This window comes from Callospermophilus lateralis, chromosome 11 (assembly GCF_048772815.1).
Source record: "Callospermophilus lateralis isolate mCalLat2 chromosome 11, mCalLat2.hap1, whole genome shotgun sequence".
Lineage (NCBI taxonomy): Eukaryota > Metazoa > Chordata > Mammalia > Rodentia > Sciuridae > Callospermophilus > Callospermophilus lateralis.
The window spans coordinates 5665785-5682437 of NC_135315.1; the positions used below are offsets into that span (position 1 = coordinate 5665785).

The 16653-nt window shown below is 56.5% G+C and overlaps 2 protein-coding genes across 3 annotated transcripts in view; one reads left to right on the forward strand and one right to left on the reverse strand.

Moving 5' to 3' along the window:
* Positions 1 to 11751, forward strand: part of Recql5 (RecQ like helicase 5) — a 33462-nt gene extending 21711 nt beyond the window's left edge. Inside the window, exons 8-19 of one of the 2 annotated variants that reach the window (XM_076869375.2) lie at positions 7197 to 7415; positions 7659 to 7767; positions 7912 to 7948; positions 8080 to 8138; positions 8216 to 8289; positions 8676 to 8769; positions 9045 to 9179; positions 9494 to 10029; positions 10198 to 10288; positions 10511 to 10735; positions 10947 to 11016; positions 11115 to 11751. In XM_076869375.2, the coding sequence (XP_076725490.2) occupies positions 7197 to 7415; positions 7659 to 7767; positions 7912 to 7948; positions 8080 to 8138; positions 8216 to 8289; positions 8676 to 8769; positions 9045 to 9179; positions 9494 to 10029; positions 10198 to 10288; positions 10511 to 10735; positions 10947 to 11016; positions 11115 to 11215 (1750 nt within the window). In that variant the 3' untranslated portion in view covers positions 11216 to 11751. The remainder of the gene's footprint in view (positions 1 to 7196; positions 7416 to 7658; positions 7768 to 7911; positions 7949 to 8079; positions 8139 to 8215; positions 8290 to 8675; positions 8770 to 9044; positions 9180 to 9493; positions 10030 to 10197; positions 10289 to 10510; positions 10736 to 10946; positions 11017 to 11114) is intronic. The other variant, XM_076869376.2, reaches the window with a different exon arrangement.
* A 468-nt stretch (positions 11752 to 12219) lies between these two features.
* Positions 12220 to 16653, reverse strand: part of Myo15b (myosin XVB) — a 31112-nt gene continuing 26678 nt past the window's right edge. Inside the window, exons 53-65 of the mRNA XM_076870487.2 lie at positions 16534 to 16606; positions 16033 to 16109; positions 14814 to 14887; positions 14612 to 14727; positions 14413 to 14507; positions 14234 to 14311; positions 14044 to 14140; positions 13758 to 13903; positions 13455 to 13570; positions 12982 to 13115; positions 12713 to 12846; positions 12457 to 12597; positions 12220 to 12279 (exon numbers count right to left, since the gene is read on the reverse strand). Of these exons, the coding sequence (XP_076726602.2) occupies positions 12220 to 12279; positions 12457 to 12597; positions 12713 to 12846; positions 12982 to 13115; positions 13455 to 13570; positions 13758 to 13903; positions 14044 to 14140; positions 14234 to 14311; positions 14413 to 14507; positions 14612 to 14727; positions 14814 to 14887; positions 16033 to 16109; positions 16534 to 16606 (1341 nt within the window). The remainder of the gene's footprint in view (positions 12280 to 12456; positions 12598 to 12712; positions 12847 to 12981; positions 13116 to 13454; positions 13571 to 13757; positions 13904 to 14043; positions 14141 to 14233; positions 14312 to 14412; positions 14508 to 14611; positions 14728 to 14813; positions 14888 to 16032; positions 16110 to 16533; positions 16607 to 16653) is intronic.

Here is a 16653-nt window from a genome sequence, read left to right on the forward strand (position 1 = left end):
CTTTGATCACATGCCCAGCAGGAGGACGTGTTCATGGGGGTTCTGGCTGGGATCAGTGGTAGTGAACACTGCGGAGAGGAGGTTTGGGGGATATAAAACTTGAGTCCCCTGGGACCCCCCGCACTCCCAGCAGCCAGAGTTTTTTGCTGGTACATTGTTCTAATGTGAGGGGAAGAGATTGCACTGTCTGCTCCCGTTTTTGCCAGGGGAAGGGTCCTCTCTGAATGGGATCAAGACTTCCCTCCCCTGTTGGTTTGGATCTGTTCTGGCCTGACCAGAGAGGCCTGTCCATCACCCCAACCCCAGAGAGCTTCTTCCTGTCCAGGGTGCCCAAGAGGCCCAAAGGAGTTTCCAGGTTCAATCTGTTAGTTGAGGCCTGTTGTGCATCAGGGATTCTTTCCCCTTCTACCTCTCCTGTGGGCACAAGGGAGCCAGAGCCTTTTTAGAGAAGGACCAGGGACAACCTTTGCCAGCCAGCCTGAACCGGTTCACCAAGACAGTTGCTTTAATCCTGGGCCTGATGTGGTAGATCAGGTGGCCAGGGGATTGTGATGTACTGATTGGCTCTACTGATTGCCACCTTGCTCCTGGTCTCAACCCAACAGGCAGCACCTGTGCTGTGTTTCTCCCAGCTACAGGGCTGCTCACTCCCAGCACTGTTGCCTGGAGGCAGGGTTAGAACTGTGGGCCATCTGACCTGGTGCTCCACCTGCATTTGGCCTGCTGCCCTCCTGTTGAGCACCTGATGGCAAGGACTCTCCTGCTGGAGCAGCCCATCTGCTCACAGAAGGTCAGACCCCTGCCCTCCAGGGAGTCTCTCTTCCCCTGCACAATCCATCAGGAACTTGATGACAGCTGGTGTGAATTTCCCTTCCCCGCAGTAACTGTTCTAGTTTTTCCAGCTGACCCTCTTAGAACAGTGTTTCAATCATCCCACCTCCCCTCTTTCTCTGTGTCGTGGGTAGGTCACTTCATCTCTGCATTGACACAGAGATAAGATGCCCACCTTTCCAGCTACTTGGGCCCTAGCCATCCAGCCATACATGGTGGATATGAACACTCTCCGGGTGGGGCCTGGCCATTGCCAGGGGAGTTGAGGCAGCTGCAGGTCTCCTGGCTTAGGAGCTGTCCCCCCATGCACTGTCAACTAGCCCTCCCCAGATATGCCTTTCAGAACTGTCTGTCCTTTACTCTGGGATGTTTCTGGTGTGTCTGGAAGCTGGACAAGGGGACTTGTTGTTTAGTGACAGTGGGGGTAGCAGGCATATGATGGCTCCCTGGAAAAGTGACTTCCTGTCAGAAGTGTGAGGTTCTCTGGCTTACATCCTCTGACTTCTCTCACGCCTTACCTCAGGGCTAGCACATTTCTGCAAAGGAGATCAGACCCCAGTTTGCACAGTAAGAAGCCGCACAGAATCCTGGGATACTGCTAGTCACCCACTCCCACCTCTTTGCTTTTATATATGGGTAACCTGAGAGCCATGTGACTTCTCTGTGGTCACTACTGGACAGGCTCCTCCTGCCCTGTACCTATCAGTGAGGGCCCATCTCAGGCTTTGAGCAGAAAGCTAGGCCAGTGCAGCAGCCGTCCAGTGAGGACACTGCCCATGATTGGCAGCCCCTGGGCTCTGCACGGTCAGCCCTGCTCTTGTGGGCCTGAAGCTCTAACTTCACCACCATGTCACCTTCAGACTGAGGCATACCAGGCTTCTTGAGAGTACATGTACTACTTGTCTCCAAAAGGACAGATCTTAAGTGCCCTGCTGACTTGAGCATAGTACCATTCCCTCTGGTCAGACCAAAGGAGGCCCTTCTCTGACCAAGTGGGACAGGCTTGCACAGAATGGTGGTCCCCTCTGTTCTGAGACCTTTGTGTCATTACCACTCCTCAGGTTTCCAGACATCTCATCCTTAAAGGAATAATTTGCTCATGGCTCAGAAGTGGTCCTGCTTCCCCCCCCTCCGGCTTCATCTGTACTTGGTCTGGCTTTCCAACCTGATTGGCACTTTGCCCACATGGACTAATGTAGCCCAGTGGAGCCACTCCTTAAAAGAGGAAGTGGGCAGGAGGTGGGTGGGTAGGGAGAGCTTTCTCTCTTCTATGCCACACCCAAAGACCCAGGGAGAGGTTGTGGGGGAGGGGAGAGATGGCTGTTAGTGAGAAGTGGTTGGGGACTCCGGGTCCATCTGAGAGTCAGAACCCAGGGCAGGGAAGGGACAATGAGGCCGAAGCTTCCCTGCAGGGAAGACAGGGTTTGTTGATCAGACCTTAGACTACAAGGTGGTGTCCTCCAGGGCTTGTGAAGTCCGAAAGTTGCAGACTCATGCCTAGAGGGCCTGGTCTCCACTCTGGAAGAGGTCGGTCCACACCAACGGTGGGCCACGCATGTGGATGGCTCCAAGGCTTCTCTAGACTGCCAACTGGGAGCTGAGTTAGCCAGCTGGACTTGGCCATCCTCACTCAGCAAACTGACCCAGGGTTGCCCACGGGATTCCATCTGCACTGTGCACAGAAGTGGGGCTGTTGGGCGTGGTTGTTCTCCCCTAAGAACCTGGGGTCCTCTTTGCGTGGCTGTTGGTATTTGTCCATTCAAGCTTAGCCCTATGACTGAGCAGAACAGGCCCACCAGGAAAGAGGCAGGAGAGTGGGGGGCAAGCTGAAGGGTCTTGTTCTTAAAAAAGGAAAGAGGCACATTCCATCGGGTCCCCCGCGTCTTCCCAGTGGGCTATTTAAAGCAAGACCAACAGAGTGCCTGAAGCCTGGTGCCCAATATAACCAGCAGCCGTCAGGTGACCCTGTGGCATGTGTCCCAGCCATTATCTTTGAGGGAGCTGCATGTGTTCCCAGCTGTGGCCAGGGGAATGTGGGAGCCCTGGGACTAGCCCCTCTTGCCGCTTTACCTTCCCAGGTTTGGGGGAAGAAGGCAGGGAGGCCAAGTGGAGTTGAGAATTATGTATTTTCTTAGTCTTTCCCAGACTCACCAAACTTTTTTAACTTTACTTCCTGCCTGAGAACCAGAGGAACTAGAGCCTCTCCCACCCCCAAGCTTGTTAGTGCCTCAGTCCCGACAGCCCGCAGGACAGAGAGGGAGGCTGGCAATGCTGGAGGGACTTGGCAACAGCCTTTGTATGGCATCTCCTGGCAGAGAGAGCCTTGCCATGGAGCAGACTGGCATCCTGCAGGCCAGACAGCTGCCACTTGGTACCAGGGCTTGTCTGTTTCCTCCTCAGAAAACTGATAGTCCAACTCCAGGCTGCCCCGTGGAGGAGAGGCATGTGTGCATGCCTGATAAGCACAGTGTGCTCCGTGACTCGGGGCCCCAGGACCTTCTTGCTCAGCCCCCGTTGTTTTGTCATGGTGGGCTTCAGCCACCCTTGCCCTGTGGGGCATTATCTTGTTTGAGAAATGGTTCCAGTGAGAAAAAACCAACAGTTGTGGGAGATTTGTAGGGCCCAGAGGCCAGCAGAGTGGAGACACTTGGTGTGCACCGTGCTGGATATTCAGCCCTGGTTCTGATTTGAAATAGAACATAGGCACTAGAACCTTTGGCAGTTTCATTGCCCCAACCCCAGAGCTTCCCAGGACAGGAGGTGGACTTCCTGCCATCCACTTTCTGTCCCTGCTTGGACTGCTAGAAGGACCTCATCCACCTGTGTCCAGTGGATGTAGGGCACCTGCCTGTTGGGGTGTCTTAGAGATAAGACACACCTCACCATTGTGCCCTTCCCTTCCCTGACCTGATGCCTCAGGTACACCCTGGCCTCCATTTAGTCCCCTCCCTTTGCCACATGCTTCCATTCCCCAAGCTAGGCAAAGCCCGTGGCCTCTCCTAAGCCCGGGACACTTGGCCTGATCTTTGCTTTCCACTTTTCCCTGGATTATTTTTCTTTCTTGCTAGATGCCAACTTGTTTGCTTTGGGAAGAACCGTCTAGGGGTGTGGGGGACTTTAACTCTGATGTGAGGACAGGGAGGCAGGAGGGGTAAGTAGCCTCTACTTGTGGAGCCCTTCCCAGGAGGGAAGTGCTCAGTGCTGCCTGAAGAACCAGATATCTGTCTCAAGGTCACAGCATCTCTGGTGCCACAGAGATCTGAATCCCTGTGGTTCCTCCCCAGCCTCACACCTTTCATAACCATCTCCCAGCCCAATCCTGAGTTTAGAATCGGGTGTACATGGCTGTGGTTCAGTGTTCAGAACTCATTGCCAGAGGGAGATCTGGGGGCTCCTGGGGATCTAAGTGGGCCCAGGGACACTTCCTTGGGCCAAGCCCTAGGTGGGAACATCTGATATTGGTGGGCCAAACCTCCAAAAGAGATGGCAGCTGCTGTTCTTGTCCAGGACACAGGTGGGCAGAGCTGCTTGAGGTCCTGCTGCATCCCCAGGGGGCTGTGAACTGACTGGACATACCCTGCCCTGTGCCTCCTCCACTAGGGGAACCCAGGAGGGGAGGACTCGGGCCTAATCCTGGGGAAAACGGGGGCTCAGCGTGCATGCGTGGCAGGGCAGCCAAATCCCTCTCCAAAGCCCACTGAATAGAAAAAGCTTAAACTGACTTGCAGAGTCAGCAGCCTGGGCCCTCTGCTGCATAGCAGGCGGCAGGGCAGCACTTGGGGCAGATGCCCCCACCCTCCCCTCACAAAGGTCCCAGGGGAAGGGAGAGCCCAGGTGCACAGGAGACGTCGGGTTTCCCTGTGAGGAGGTGACTAGACGCGTTCCAAGACTTTCCTCTCCCTGTTTGTGGTAGATGTGGCCCCTCACCCCAGTGCAGGAGACCCTGGCTGTTCCCTTGTCTTCCTTTCCCCCCTTCTCTGTGGCCAGCACCACTTACCTGGAACGTAGCTGTTGGGGAGGGAAGAAAGGAAGCCCAGATCAGGGTGTCTGTGTGCCTCCCCTCGGGCCCCTGGCCACCACCTCGTATCTCGTGCACACCGTTTCCCTGGCCCGCCGCAGCTCCCCTGGGCACTTCTCCTCAGCACGAGCTCCTGGAGCCTGGAGCTCCTCCTTGAGGCTGACAGCCAGCTGCTGTCCGACAGCCTCGGCTTTTTTGTTGTTGGTTGTCCTGGAGATGTAAGTGTCAAATTACCGTCGAGAGGGGGAGCCAGAGGGAACCCTCTCTGGAGCTTGTCCTGCAACTTCTACCCAGTGGCTTTCCTTGCTGGGGAAGTGGGCTTTGGGATCCTCCTCCTCCTCCTCTTCCTCTCCCCTCCCTCTAGCCAGTGGGCTGGGCCTGGTTGGCTGATGACAGGTGCTGGGCTCTGGTTCTGAGTAGATGACCCAGGGGCTCATCCTCAGCCCTCAGGGAAAGAGGGTGGAGCAGTTTTCCCTGCCCTTGGGCTCCCCACTGTCGCCCTCAGGAGTGTTTTTCAGGCCTGTGTCCCCAACTCCCACAATTTGTACCTTGAGCCACTGTTCCTCCCTTTGGCCTCTCCGAGGAAAGAAAGTAAATAGTGAGGGACTGCTGGGCTACCCCAGCAAACAGGCAGGCATTGCCAGCAGGCCACCCAACACCCAGAGGTGTCTTGGGAAGTCTTTGGGAATCCTGGTGTCCTGGGAGTGGTCTGCTTGCCCTGTGAGGGACATCGAACTCTTCTTAAGAGGAAGGACACTACCGATTTCTTTCTACTTAGCTTTCTCCCTGCAGACTCCTGGCCCAGCTGTCAGGGATTGGCTCCAGAGCCCAGTGGCTGGGGCCCTCTGACATTTGGCTGGTCGTGCCACCCAGCAGACCAGTCTCCTGGGAGAGAAACTGACCCTAGCCCCGCAGTCAATGGAGCTCTTTGAATCTGAACACAAAACCCCAGTGAGTCAGGGCTTGGGGGGTAGGGAGGAGGCAAACCGCTGTGGCCACACCACTTGAATGCCTGAGCCTCCCAGAGACAGACAGGCAGTCACTGTATAGACAAGGGGACTCAAGTGGAGGTAATATGTGTCATATTCATCCAGGGCTGGCAGGAGTGGGCATGAGAGCGCCCTCTGGTGGCTACCTCTGCTGTCTGGCTGCTCCTATCTACCTTCAGAGCTGTGTCTTCTTGGCTAGAGGGTGACCTGACCCTACTGCTTTGGGGGCTGGTCACATTCAGCTTTTGTTCCTTGAGACTGCCGTTTGAGAAGACTTCTGGTTAGAGCATCTGGCACCAGCTATTCTTATCCCTGCGATTGGTGCCCCAGACAACCCTGCCTCTGCTCCAGCATCCCCTTTTGGGCTCTTCTACCCTGTGCTACCTTCTCAATGGCAGGAATGGCTATTGTAACTACCCTGATAAAGCTATGGTTCCTTCCAGGGCCTCTGTACCTGTCTGAGGGTTGGTGGGGCCTCAGTCTGGGGATTAGAGCAGAAATAGACCCTACTGGGCCAGATGGAAGCTGCTATCTGTTCCTAGCTTGGGCAGTTACTTCAAGAGGGCCAAGACAGGGTCAAGGCAGTGGGGGTGAGGAGGGGACTCCAGTGAAGCCACATCTCTTTAGCTGAATGCTCACCAGTGAGTCGGTACAGTGCCGGCCCTCAGAACCACCTGCTTGCCAGCTCTCTTGATAGTTACGCCTTGTGCAGCTCCCAGTCTCGGCCTGGGTACAGTAGGCTGGGACACAGGCTTATCAGGGTCCACAAGGAATAAGTCATCAAGAGACAAGCAGAGCAGAGTGTTGAGGCTGGAGTGGGGCCCTCTCCTACTATTCCCTCCCCTTCTGACCCAGAGAAGGGTGGGAAGTAATATTGTATCCTAATGCCCTTCGGAGCATCCCTTCTCAGTCCTCACACAGCTTGAGGCCAGTGTCCTGCTGCACCGTTTTATTGAGAACCTGTAGGTTTTAAAGGTGAGATGATTATCCAGGGGCACAGCCTTAGTGGCAGAGCCAGCATCTGTATCAGAGCCTGAACTCTAACAAGGGCACCTACTGCAGGAGGATAGGGTCCCAGGGGCCAGGGGAGTAATAGACAGAATAGGGCTTATATCCTTGCTCTTAGGGTACATACATAGATATGAACTTGGAAATGCTTCTTCCCTCACTGTCCCCAATTATACAATGGGCAAAATCAAATATGTCTTGTGAGGCCCCCATGAGGTGGCATGTGTGAGATGCCAAGTGTGGTGCTGGACAGCGACACTCAGCCAGTATTTGGAGCTGGGGTGAGCAAATGCTAGCTTGCCTGGGTCCTCATCTCTTATCCCTCATCTCTTCTGTATTGCCTGCTCCAGGTGCCGCCATGCTGCCATTGCCAAGTACTTTGGGGATGCTCCGCCTGCCTGCACCAAAGGCTGCGACTACTGTCAAAACCCTGCTGCTGTGCGGAAACAGCTGGATGCCTTGGAGCACAGCAGCAGCTGGAGCAAGACCTGCATCAGGCCCTCCCAGGGGAATGGCTTTGACCCTGAGCTGTACGAAGGAGGTCGCAGGGGCTACGGGGGCTTCAGCAGGTCAGGAGCCATGAAGCCAGAGGCCCCCCAACCCATTGGAAATAGTCTGTCATTCTCCTGGTGCTAAGGCCAGACATGGTAGTGCTGTGGTTTACCCTCCTGCCCTATGGACTAGGTTGGGGCCTGGATCTCAGTGTTGCCCCAAGCTTCCAGGGCAGGAAGGACATCATTGTTCCACCAGCAGCCTGAGTGGTCAGGACAGAACCTCAGTTCTGAGTTGCTCACAACCAGCCTTTTTCCTAGGTATGATGAAGGTTCGGGAGGCAGTGGTGATGAGGGCAGAGATGAGGCCCACAAGCGGGAATGGAGTCTCTTCTATCAGAAGCAGATGAGCCTGCGCAAGGTGAAGGAGGTGGGAACTTAGCAGGGAGTCAATGACCTATGTAGCATCCCAGGTGGTCCTGTCTTCACCCTCTAACACCCTTCCCTGGCCCTGGGTGGGAACTGTACTACAACAGAGCAGGATGCCTCATAGGCCCTTTATGCTGTCTTCCAGGGCAAAGACCCCAAGATAGAAGAATTCATACCCCCAGGTTGGTACAGAAATGTTTCCAGGGGCTTATGGGCTGTGCCCTGGGTTTGGATGGTGGTTGCCTTATTGGGGTCTTCAGGGACTCCAGAGAGCAGGAAGTTGAATGGAAGAACCCATCCTTCCTCTCCCCAGATGAAGATTGTCCCCTGAAAGAGGCTTCTAGCAGAAAGATTCCTAGGCTCACTGTGAAGGTAAGAAAGGGGCAAGTCCTCACCTGCCCCCCAGGACTCTCCCCTTAGTCCAGGTGACAACTCCTCTTTCCCTACAGGCCCGTGAGCACTGCCTGGGTCTCCTGGAGGAGGCTCTGAGCAGCAACCGCCAAGCCACAGGTTCCAGCAATGGGTGAGTGTCCTGAGATCTATGGGGCCAGAGCAAGAGCCAGCCTTGGGGATAGAGGAGATGTCTGAGCACTAGTTCCTCAGGAGACTGTGGGCAAACCCCACCCCCAGGCTCATTTGGGCAGCCCCTCCTTATACCTGTCTTACTTCAGAGTCATCCAGTCCCTACAGCCCCCCCCCCAGGGGGCAGGTGTGACCACACTTAGGGGCTGCCAGTGTCTGCTGAAGACCTGTAAGCCATAGGGCACCCAGAAAGTCCTGGTTGGAATCCCTGTGCCTATCCCTACCAGGTCCTGAAGGTACCCTGCGGTCTCTGTGTAGGGTCCAGCAGGAGATCCCAGGGAGAGGTCTTGGGCCCACCAGACGCCTTGTGTTCATTCCTACCCTCAGAACAGAACTCCAGGCCCAGGCCGTGCAGCTAGAATACGAGACATTCCGGAATGCCAAGATGGCCAACCTCTACAAGGCCAGCGTGCTGAGGAAGGTGGGCCCAGGGCAAGGGGCAGGTGGGCAGGGCACATTCACTGGATCAGGGTAGGAAAGGGCAGGCTATCTGCTAGCCCGCTGGCCCCAAGAGCCGTTTATAAGAGGAGAGTCTGGCTTTCTGGGCCAGCTGGAGATGTTTCTAGCCAACTCTGTAGGGACTGCAACTTGTCCAGTGTCCAGTTTCTTCTTGTACCTCATGGGAAAGGAAGACCTGGGCTGGGAATATAGAAGGAGCTTGTAGGTACCATGACCTCCCTGTCTGTCCCTGCCCAGGTAGCTGAGATCCACAGAGCCTCCAAGGATGGACAGCTCTATGACGTGGGAGGTGGTGCCAAAAGCTGCAGTGCCCAGGCTGAGCCCCCAGAGCCCAATGAGTATGACATCCCACCAGCCTCCCATGTGTACTCGGTGAGTGACACTGGAGTGTGTCCACCCCAAACTTGGGCCCAGGAAAGGCCCCACTTCTTTGCCCTCAGTAGGGCACATCCTCTTGCACTCTCCTGGTGATGCAGCCCTGGCCCTGGGTCCCTTGGAACATCTCTGCTATGCTAGCTGTGCTTTTGCCAACTGCAGCCTCTTCTCCCATCAGCCTGACTCCCAAATGATGTCCTGTGCAACTCCCAGGGTCTTGAGAGCCCCATCCCAACAGCCATAGCTTGGAGTAATCAACAATACCCTCCAGGGGGCCTAGAGGTCTGAGCCTTTCCTCTTCTTCCTTACAGCTCAAAGCCAAGAGGGTGGGAGCTGGCTTCCCTAAAGGCTCCTGCCCATTCCAGACAGCCACTGAGCTGATGGAGAAGTCTCAGACTCAGGAGTCTTCCCAGCCTGTGCGGGGAGATGAACAAGAACCCCCAAGCCAGCCCTCAGGCATCCAGGATAAGGATGTGAGTGAGGCCCTCCCTGGGCCCAAAGGAGAAGACCCTGGAGGTAGTGCTCACTGTGCAGGGCCTTCTGCTGAGAAGGTGAAAGCCTCTTCCAGGAGCAGTTCAGTCACCAAAGCCCGGGCCAGCAAGAAGCAGCAGCTCCTGGCCACAGCAGCCCATAAGGATTCCCAGAATATTGCCCGCTTCTTCTGTCAAAGGGCAGAAAACCCACCTCCACTCGCCACAGCCCCAAGGGCAGATGGTGCCAGCCCCTCCTGTGAGAGAAAGCAGGAACCTCTGATGACTTCAGAGAAGTACACAGAGGAAGAAGATGGACTCCAGGGATATTTGATGGACCCTCCTCAGACAGAGGCATGTCCCAGTGAGGGGCCAAGGTGAGGGCACAGGGCGGGGCGGGAGTGAGGGCACAGTTGTCATGGAGTCCTATGGACTTTGCCTGGCAGCATCCCCTCTACTAACTGGGCTTCTGAAGCTCTGATGAGTCTGTTGGGCTGAGGAGCACCTGGCCCTGGAGCTCTGATGTTGCTCTTCCCTCCGGCCAGCACCTGCCCTTTCAAAGACCAGGGGTTCCCTGAAGCCCAGCTCATCTCCCCAAAGAAGACACAGATGGGCAAGCGGCCCAGATCCCAGCAGGTATCATCAAGGAAGAAGCACGGGGGAATGGAGGAGGCCTGTGGACAAGACCAGGAGTTCTGGTCAGGGGTTCAGGAAAATCATTACTTCTTTCTATACCCCAGGGGCAGATGGGACAGGCTAGAGGGAGCCACCTGGTGCTAAGGCACAGTCTTCCAAAAGGAGGGGTAGGAACCAGTGAAAGGGAACCCAAGAGTGACCTCTCACTGTTGTCCTGTCCAGGAGAACCCAGGGAGTCGGGCTCAAAAGAGACCTCGCCCCCAAGCCAAGCCCTCCATCTTAGCAGAGGTCAGGGGCAGTGCCTTGGGCAGTGAACAGGGTACCTTGAATGCCCTGGCCCAAGACCCCTGCCAGCCGTCAGCTCCTGGAATCTCCTTGAAAGAGGCTGCAGATGTTGTGGTCAGATACCTGACCCCCTTCTACAAGGATGGCAAGTTTGCATCCAAGGTAGGGTGAGAAGGGGAGCTTTGCCCTTTCCAGGCTTAGGGTAATGGGTGGTTGGGGTGGGTGCCCCAGAACCAAGTGGGGCAGAGCAGGCTGAGCCTTCAGCCAACATCAGCATCTTCCCTCCCTGGGCCTGCCTTGGTCATGGCCGTGGGTGGCTCCAGGGCTTGGGGCAGGTTCCTGCAGTCTGTTCTGTTGCCCCTCTGCTTTCTAGGAGTTGTTTAAAGGCTTCGCCCGCCATCTCTCACACTTGCTGATCCAGAGGACCTTTCCTGGAAGGACTGGTGAGCACCATCATGGCCAGGGTTGGGAGGTGGTGTGGGGGTTCTTTGAGTAGGAGATTGGGCCTTACTTATTACAAAATCCTGCCCCAAATCTGCAGTGAAGGAAGAGGCCCAGAGCCTCATCAAGCAGTTTTTCCATGGACATACCCGGTGCGAGAGTGAAGCTGACTGGCACAGCCTGTGTGGCCCACAGACATGACCCCACCACTGGCTGGACAGGGCCAGCATCCTGCCCGGACTCCATCATGGACCAGCCTGGGCCTCATGCAGAATTGGGCAGCTGGGCCAGCCTGCTGATGCCTGGGGCACCATCTTTCTCAGGGTTGTTCCCACTTCTAATCACACCTTGCTTTGGAGATGGCCCCAGACCCTCTCAAATCTAGTCAGAGGCCAGAGGTTTGCCCAGCTTTCTGCCTGCAAAGCTTGTGGCCTTTTTTAGAGCCTCCTTGCCTCTCCTGACCCTCATGGCTGGGTTTTCTGGGCAGATCCCCAGGTTAGAAGGGGAGGGTGGTGTGACTGCTACCAGGTTAAGAGGAAGAAAAAAAGGTCCTCTATCTTGTACTTAATAGAATGGGTCTCAGCCAGGAGTGAAGCCCTCCTCTCCAAGGTATTGGGCCCTCCCAGGTGCTCCACACCCGCTTCCCTTGAGATTACAGGTACAGAGCTATGGGGAGAGGGCAGCTGCCAGCCCCCCCCGCCCCCCGCTAAGCTCCTAGTCAGCAAGGACAGGCCTAACTGAGATGTTGACAAGAATAAAGTCCTGTTTGTCAGCACATGGCACGTGTGCACGCGCACACACACACACACACACAGGCCTTTCCTCAGGAGTTTTATTTACTCAGCAGCTGCTTCTTCCAGGCCTAGGTTCATGCTGACATTGAGCCTGGGTGGCAACATGGGCCTCTCCTCCAGGCTGGGCAACATCAGATGCCTGGACTGAGTTCCTACAGCTCTTCCCTTCCCCAAGCCCACCCTGGAGGGAGTGTGGCTATTTTTATTCCCAGTTGAAGTCACCGTGGAGTCCCCTGCCTCAGCCTTCACCTGGGCCAACCAGGCTATGCTGTAGTGGGTTCCAGAGCAGAGTCAAGTGACGAAGTCCAAACCAGAATGACCTGTAAGGCGGATCATCTGGAAAAGACCTGGGCCAGGCAGAGGCTGCTGCCTCTTCTGTCCAACCCCAGGCCCTCAGTTGAGGCCAGGCCACTAAGTGGAAGATATACTGTCATCCAACAGGAAGATGATGGTGTTCTGTAGCTCCTGGGCCTGCTTGGGCAGAGGCACGTCAGCATTGGGCTCCCTAGCCAGCTCCCATCTGCCCCTGCCCACACCACTCCTGAGCAGTGGGCACTGCTCAGAATGCAGTGAGTCCCACTGTACACCAGGGCTGATTGGAGGCACTCATCCTCCTTCCAAAGGGTGACTGAAGCCCTGGCCACTCACCTGTGGCAGCTCCAACCAGATGGTCTGAGGGCTGTCGGCCAAGCCATAGTTGAGTTCCAGACCAGGGGGCCCTTCCTCCTCCAGGGGACTCAGCAGGCGGAGCCGCTGCAGGTCCTTCAGGGCTATGGAGCAGCACAGTTTCTGGGGATTACAGAGATGGCAAAGCTTGGCTCTTCTGGGGTGGGGCTTCAATCCATAGTGGCAGAGGAATGGTCCTTGAGTCCTGAGCCAGCACCAGGGCAGGAGCTTTGCCCACCTGGGAGCTGGGGTCCATGAGGATGAGGTGCCTGCGGTTGAGCCCCAGGAGGGCAGGTCCTGGGAGGACTAGCTTGCTCACTCGAAGCACTACGTACACAGTGTAGCCAAAGAGGGGCAGCTGACTTGCGGCCTCTGTGAGTGGAGAGGGCCAGGGCAAGGGTTCTGACTTCAGGGGCCAGGAGCCTGCCCTGCTTTGTTCCGTGGGGCAGGTAAGGGCAGGCAGACCCCTCTAGCCTCCACCCCATGACCCCCTTGCATCAGACCTACCAATGAAGCTGATCTGTGCTTCCTGGGGGCTGTGTCCTTGTAGCTGCCTGAGCTCCTGGCCCATCAAACTCTCTATAGTTGCCATATTTACCTGCCATTGTAGAGGCTTTGGTATATAAGCCAGTAGGTCCTGCCTAGGGTACAGAGCTGAGGTCAGTCAATCCCACCACCAATGACCACCTGGTGTAGGGCTGGGCATATGGTGCCAGGTAATAATGCCTACTGTGGGGAAGACAAGAAATCATGCACATGAATGAGGTGAGGGCCTCACCCTGGAGAAGCTTGGGGTGGGGTAGAGAGGTCAGATATCCACTGCCTTGACTGTTCAGGCCACTCTGAGTAGGGCCAGGGCCAGGAAGGGTTAGTGGAGTGACCGTCGCCTTGGAAGAGGGAATGGGGTAGGGTCTGGAGGAGAAGCTGGGGCTGGGGCTGAGGTGGGTGGGGACACAGGTATGGGGGCCAAGCTCACACACCCCGAGGGGGGGCTCTTGCTGGCCCTTCCAAGGTGCTGAAGGGCAGCCAGCCGGGCAAGTTGGTGTTCTGCCTGGGCGCTGGCCATCAGCTTCCCCTGTAGGTAGTCCCGCAGCACCTGGTGGGGGCAAGGCCATGAGGGGGCAGCCTAAAGCCCCCAGGAGCTCAAACCCTTTCTGCCAGCAGCCCCTTCCAGCTGCCATAGATCCAGATCCTCATGGAGAAGGGCCGTAGATGTTGCTCAGGAAGACTCCGCCCCCAAGTTGTTGCAGCACTGGATAGCAGCCCCAGGGGCGGGGACTGACCTGGCCGTAATGGGTGTTGATGTAGGTGGGATGATTGAAATGCAGTGGGGTCTCCCAGCCCAGCCGCCGGCTGTGTAGGCTCGCATTCTGGTGCACCATCACTCTGTTGAGGTACTCGTGGGGCCACAGGGGACGAACCAGCTCACCTACATGGGGAGCGCAGGTCAGACTTGCCTATAGCCCACCCTGCCACCCCAGCACAGAAGCTACCTCCTGTGAGCAGAATGGCCCCCAGGTGAGGCTTCCTCCCAGCCTGGCTGCTCTTCCCTTTTCTCCCTGGACTCACCTTCCCCTTTGATGAGAAAGAGGGCAAATTCTTCCACCTCCTGGGGGTCCCTGATGCCCATCTGCCCACACAGCTCCTCCAGCACTTCTCCTGCCACCTGTGCACGGTGATGGGACTGTGATGATGAGGGAAGGAGGCTGGGAGTCCAGAGCTGAGGCCCAGGGCCTCTTCCCTTGGCCCCCCTGCTCACCGTGAACATGTGGCCATTTGTCCTATAATTCACACCGCCGGGCAGGTGGACCACAAGAAGGCGGACTGCATGCCCTTTCTTGTGGAAACAGAATGTAGGCTGAGTAACCAGCAGTCAGCAGTCCCATACTGTCCCCTAATCCAGGGAAGCCACAGAAGGCATCCACCCACTCCCAGTACCAAGAAAGCCTTCATTTCAGCCATGGGGGGCAGCTGTTGACGCCCCCCATACTTGACTGTTCGCTGGAGGTGCTCCTGGCTGGTCCGGGCAAGCTCTGCAGAGGGGCCATAGTGAAGGAGGTCACGTGTGTCCAAACCCCTCCCCAGCCAGTGGGTTCCCAGCCTCCAAAGCCCCTTCCCCTTCCATTCCCACCAGCACCTTGGCTGGGGCCTGAGTCCTGCAGGAACTTGGTCACATAGGGCATGAGCGTGGTGGATGGGGGGAAGAAGCCTGAGAGGAGACTGAGGAAGCTCCAGCCCCGAGCACAGTGCTCCCTGTGGGGCAGAAAGCCTGGGCTGCAGGTGGCTGGACTACAGTGCCATACTGCCCCCCTGAGGTCCCCACCCCTGTGCCCACTCACGGCTGGGGGTGTCCTGTGACCTGCTTGATGACCTGGCAGTACATCTCATCCCTGAGGTCCTCCTTGCTGCACAGCTGTGGAGACAAGAAGGGCAAGTAGGCAGGCCCACAGGGTGAGGGATGAGTGGGGTCTAAAGTCAGGAAGAGATTCTGCTATGGTCCCAAGCAGGGGCCCAATCAAGGTGACCTCCCAGTGGTTGCCTCTCTGTCTCAGCAGCTGGAAGCATATGAACAACTGTGTGTGTGTGTGTGTGTGTGTGTGTGTGTGTGTGTGTGTGTTTTGCTGGGGATGGAACCCAGAGCCTCCTGAGGTACCATATCCTAACCCTGGTCACCTTCTTTAAATTGCTTTCTTTACCTGCTTCTCTGGTCTGTTGGTCATCTTTGCTGGATCCACCTGTCTCCCTGGCCTCCACCACTGTGATGCCCTGGAGCCTCTCTCTGCACCCTCCCTGATGGTCTCAGGTGCCTGCCTCTATCTAGACTATATGCCCCCTTGAATCCCAGACCCCTTTAATCTGAAGTCTGGGTTTCAGACCTCACATGTCCAAAACAGACCCTCCAGAAACCCAGACCTGCTCCTCACCAGAGACAGTCCCTGCTCTATCCCCTTGCACCCACTGCTCTGAATCTTCCCCTTGTCCCTCTGCTGCTGCCTCTGATCCTGACCTAGCACCCTCTCATCTGGGATCACTGCAGTAACTTCTTTTTGCCCTTAAACCCCACAATCTCAAGCAGTAGCAGGATGGGAAATGTAAGCCAAGTCTCTCTTCAAAACCCTTCAGTGATTCCTGTCAGTATACCATCAAAGTCCCTGCTGTGACCTGGACCCATGTACCCTGCCTGTCCCCACCCCCTCCCACTTCTCATCAGAGTCCAGCTATGCTGCTCTGTCGGTGCTGAGGTGCACAGCCTTGTCACAACTGTTGCGCCCTGCTCTTCCTTCTGCCTCGATGTCCTGTCTCTGTGTACACATGGCTCACTCCTCCAGATCTCTGTCACAGAGCCCTCTCCTTGCAGCAGCACTGCCCCTGCTGGGCCACCGCCTGTTGGGTTCACAGCCATGCTCCCAGCAGGTAGTGGGTGTGGGATACATTTGATTGATTAAAAGGAACAGTAACCAAGGGGAGGGGATCCTGTTGAGGCGCAGGCAGAACAGAAGGAGGCCCTCAGGACTCAAGGTGTCTGCCCAGCCTCTAGCGCACATAGCTCTTCCATACCTTCAGCAGGTCATAGAGCAGGTCCATCTCCTCCTTGCCCCGTGGCTTAGACTTGTCCCCCATAAATTGCATCAGAGCTGCAGACAGGATGAGGAGCGAGGTGAGCTGGGTTGGGGCCTGGCCTGGCTCATGCCGTCGTCGCTGCATGGGCCTTCACCTGCCATCTGATGCCTCACTCTCCAAATGCCCATGTGCCCGGCAGGGCAGCTTTACCAGGGAGGAAATGGGCTCAGGGAAATCATATGGGTGCCCAAGGCCACACACAGCACAAGCTGTCAGCTGGACCCATCCACTGCCTTCCAGCCCCGAACTCCAAAAAACCCACAATCTGTGGGTGAGAACACAAGTGGGGGAGGACCCTGGGGCACAGGAACCACCAGCAAGCATGTCCGACTTGGCAGACTGGGGAGGAGCCAGGTAGAGCTTAGGGAGGAAGGGGGACCAGGTGTGTAGGTCCAAGGTACTGTCGACATGGGGACCCAGGATGCCCACACCACTCACCCTGGAAGCCCGCCACAGCCTGCTTGCTCATGTCCTCATCACTAAGTCTGATGAGAGATTCCTGGATGGGAGACTGGCAGAAGAGGCTCAGCTGTGTGGGTCTTGGACCAATGTTGGTCA